General features: G+C 36.5%; 1 protein-coding gene across 1 annotated transcript; it reads right to left on the reverse strand.

Moving 5' to 3' along the window:
* Nucleotides 1-388: 388 nt before the first annotated feature.
* LOC136842385 (eukaryotic translation initiation factor 3 subunit A-like) lies at nucleotides 389-2,390 on the reverse strand. The gene is made up of 2 exons (XM_067109642.1): nucleotides 2,212-2,390; nucleotides 389-776 (listed from the first exon to the last, which is right to left on the reverse strand). Exons 1-2 carry the CDS (start codon nucleotides 2,388-2,390, stop codon nucleotides 389-391), a joined length of 567 nt encoding a protein of 188 aa, XP_066965743.1.
* Between the last annotated feature and the right edge of the window lie 2,294 nt (nucleotides 2,391-4,684).

The following is a 4,684-nucleotide window of genomic DNA, read 5'->3' on the forward strand; positions in this document are numbered from 1 at the left end:
GGTTGTCGTCATGTGTTCCTCTGTCCGTCTGTTTCTCGCCTTCGTTCCTCTGTCCGCCTGTTTTTCGTCTTGAGTTCCTTCGCCCGTCTGTTCGTCATCTTGCATTCCTCTGTCCATCTGTTTGACGTCTTGCATTCCTTTGTTCTTCTGTTTGTCGTCATGCGTTTCTCTGTCCGCCTGTTTTTCGTCTTGCGTCCCTCTCTCTGTCAGTTTTACGTCTTGCGTTCCTTTGTCCATCTATTTGTCATCTTGCGTCCCTCTCTCTGTCTGTTTGTCGTCTTACATTCCTTTGTCCCCCTGTTTTTCGTCTTGCATTCCTCTGTCTGTGTGTCGTCTTGCGTTCCGCTCTCCATCAGTTTGTTATCTTGCATTCCTCTGTCCGTCTGTTTTACATCTTGCGTTCCTCTGTCCATCTGTTCGTCGTCTTGTGTTCCTTTGTCCATCTGTTCGTCGTCTTGTGTTCCTTTGTCCATCTGTTCGTCGTCTTGTGTTCCATCTGTTTGTCGTCTTGTGTTTCTCTGTCTGCGTCTCTTGTTTTTGTCCATCTGTTGTCGTCTTGCGTTCCTCTGTCCATCTGCTTGTCGTCTTGTGTTCCTTTGTCCATCTGTTCGTCGTCTTGTGTTCCTCTGTCCGTCTGTTTGTCGTCTTGCGTTCCTCTGTCCATCTGCTTGTCGTCTTGCGTTCCTTTGTCCATCTGTTCGTCGTCTTGTGTTCCTCTGTCCGTCTGTTTGTCGTCTTGCGTTCCTCTGTCCATCTGCTTGCCGTCTTGTGTCCCTCTGTCCGTGTGTTTGTCGTATTGTGTTTGTCTGTCTGTCAGAGCCGTACCAACTGACCTCTTCAGTGGGTTTCCCCTATTTTTTCCTAGGCATTGTAGGTCCTATTATTCCGATGCCCCCTTCGATAAGTGATAAAACACTGCCCTGATCTGCATCTTTTCGAATGACCAGAGGGACCAGTAAAGTGTGGCCCTTGAGAAGAGACCTTTCGTTCTTGTTTCATGCGGACGTAATCGCGGTGTGATCTCCGTCGACTGAGACCTTCAGGTCTGGAAAATGGAAGGTTTCTGTCCGGTCGCCCCTCGCATAATGAATCCCACCCGAGGCTGAGGCACCTTTTGTCATTCCTCCTCTTCTTCTGCCGCCCTCTTTATTTTTTATTTTTATTTTGCTCGTTAACGTGCGTTTTCGACGATTGATTGCACAGGTGCTCTCTCTCTCTCTCTCTCTCTCTCTCTCTCTCTCTCTCTCTCTCTCTCTCTCTCTCTCTCTCTCTCTCTCTCTGAGAAGAAAATTTGGCGCTACTGGTGTCCTAATAATAGTTTTTTTATCTCTTTCTGTCTCTATGTATGTATATATATATTATATATATATATATATATATATATATATATATATATATATATATATATATATATATATGTGTGTGTGTGTGTGTGTGTGTATCAATTTCGTAAAATTTTGTTTCTGTTAGCGTGTACTTTCATATACTGTGTATATATATATATATATATATATATATATATATATATATATATATATATATATATATATATATATATATTATATATATATGTATATGTATATGTATATATATACATGTATATAATATATATATATATATATATATATATATATATATATATATATATATATATATATATATATTATTGGTGAGTGCGATTTAGACTGTAATGAATAGGTAGATGAGTCTGGTAGATAATTGCTGCGAGAATATTGATAGCGAGGAAAAATTGTAATTTTGCAAGTACTCTAAATATTAATTTGGGCTTTGTCGATGGTATTTCATACAAGGTCCTAATATAGTCAATGAAGCTGTGATGCCATCAAGATCCTTCGCCAGGGAATTATAAAGTAACATTAAAAATGTTTTGCAATGTCTTGAAAGCATGTGGGAGTTTTTGGTACTTAGGTTTTAAAGGAAGTTTTGTGTTGTTTGAATGTTCTCAGAAGTGAGCTAGATATTAGCTTTTGATTCATGCACATGTATTTCAAGAACTGTGTTTAATAACCTTTCTCTTCAATATAACTAACCTCAGACACAACTTTTTTTCCTTTAGATGCTTTTCAGGTTTTCACTCTTGAGTGCTGGACACTTCCCTGTTTTTATCTCTCACTTACTGACCACTTTTTCTTCTTCTTCTGTCATGCAACTGAACGTCAAACAATTTTTCCCTTCCTTTAATCGTCCCACCGCCTGATGTTTTTATTCATTAATCTCGTGTCCTGGTACTCCCAAGCACTCCCTGCCGAATCAGTGATCCCAGCCTTGAACTTTGCATACTCTTCAGAAACTCCTTTCACTTTGATGTCTTCCATCCTTGGAGATTTTCCATCCATCTTCTTGCATGCCCTTGTCACTGCAGCTGCCATTTTTCTTATTAAGATTGTTTTCCTTTGCTACACATATCGCCATATTTGGAACGTCTTCTCTCCAACTGAAGCTGTTCTCCTTTCCCACCTTCCAGTCAGTTAGCTATGGACTGAGATTTTTCTCAGCATTATATTCAGGACCACCCTTTGCCGTCTGTCCACTGATAGCACAGTCTAACAAACTCTACTCAATATACTCTCTTTCCTAAAGACTCTTAGAATTTCCACTTTTGGACAGCTCATTTCCACCTTCCTCTTTCCTTTTCAGTAACTACTACAATACTTTCGCATTTAGCTCACCGAGCACAACCACCCCTTTCTCTTTCTGTATACAAGGCTTGGCACAGACTTATCCTCCCTAAGATACACTTTTGTTCGGTCGTATTATTTATTATAATTATTTCCGGGTATATGGTCTTGCAGTCCTAATATTTTTTATCTTGCCACACCTTAGTTTTTTTCAAACAGTCCTTTGACCAATACATGTAGACTATTACGGCACCCGTCTCCATTATTCCTGAACAAGAATTTCACCCCCTTTCTTCACTAGCATCTCGGCCACCCCGGACATCATCGCTCTTTGTGGTTCTACATCTTATACTCCCTGCCTTCCATTTTGATATCACTAGCTCCAGTGATATCTAGCTTTTTAGCCTTATGCATATCAGTTATTGTCAAAATGATAAAGCCTTCCTGTTTCTCAGTAAGTCTTACGGATGAGGTTGCTAGCCTCACGGCCTCTTCCCTGATCACAGGTGACGCTGGTACCCATTTACAGCTGGGTGGGCTCATGGGCAGCAGGTCGGGACCGATCCCCGGTCTAGCAGATGTCAGCGAAAGCTGTACTACTAGGCTGCTGAGACAACTGTGGCTGATTGTACTATAGACATTGTAATTTTTTGTTTTTGTATGCTATCGCCTGTCTTTTGCGTATATATATATATATATATATATATATATATATATATATATATATATATATATATATATATATATATATATATATATATATATATATATATATATGAGTATATATATACATATATATATATATATAATTTATTTATATATATATATTTATATATTTTATATTTATATATACATATATGTATATGTATATAATTTGTATATATATAGATATATATATATATATGCATATATTTATATATTTCATTTATATATATAATATATACATATACACACACAAACACACACACACACATATATATATATATATATATATATATATATATATATATATATATATATATATATATATATATATATATATATATGCAGAAACACCCATTCCCGAGAAAAAGTGCCACCTATGAGGCAGGTAAATCATTCTTAGTACAAACGGTACCCGAGCACACGCAGAGATAACAAATGGAGGCATTTACTTCTCACTGCTGTGTCTTAATTAATGCTCAGTTGAAGACTTCATTTTGATTTTCCAGTTTATATTCAGTGTTGCGTTTGAGCTCTTTAATGTTACTTGTATGTTAGGTTTTTGTTTATTTGAAGGTTTATTGTCCTTATTGGTGATTATTGGAGAAAGGGGTTGAACCTGAATTGTATCATATGGATTTGCCTTATGCTTTCTACAAACAAACAGATTCTTTTCTAAATATATATATATATATATATATATATATATATATATATATATATATATATATATGTATATATATATACTGTTTATATAATATATATATATATAAATATATATATAGAGTATATATATGTTTATATTATATATATATAAATATATGTATATATATATATGTATATATATATATATATATATATATATATATATATATATATATATATATATATATATATATATATATATATATATATAACATATAGGTTTATTTACAGTGAACGAAAGCTGAGGAGTTTTCATGCTGATAAAGACGCTGCAGCAATTGAATTTGCTTGCATCACCTTTTAACAATCATTCTCTCTCTCTCTCTCTCTCTCTCTCTCTCTCTCTCTCTCTCTCTCTCTCTCTCTCTCTCTCTCTCTCTCTCATATATATGTGAGCGACAGCCGATCAGCAATCAGATAGAACCTTGACACGGGGCACAGCATTCCCATACATCCCCGAGGGCATCGATCAGAGGGAACAGCCACCAGCAGACCAACGAACAAGCGCAATCACGATCGATGACTGCCTTAAATGAACTGCTGAGCGCTTTCGTAATGCCGGAGCTGATAAAACCAAGGCGTGATTTGCCCCGTGACGAAGATGGATCGCCTCGCAGACCCGAGCGCCTTGTAAACGT

The sequence above is a fragment of the Macrobrachium rosenbergii genome, chromosome 10, assembly GCF_040412425.1.
Source record: "Macrobrachium rosenbergii isolate ZJJX-2024 chromosome 10, ASM4041242v1, whole genome shotgun sequence".
In the NCBI taxonomy this organism is placed as follows: Eukaryota; Metazoa; Arthropoda; class Malacostraca; order Decapoda; family Palaemonidae; genus Macrobrachium; species Macrobrachium rosenbergii.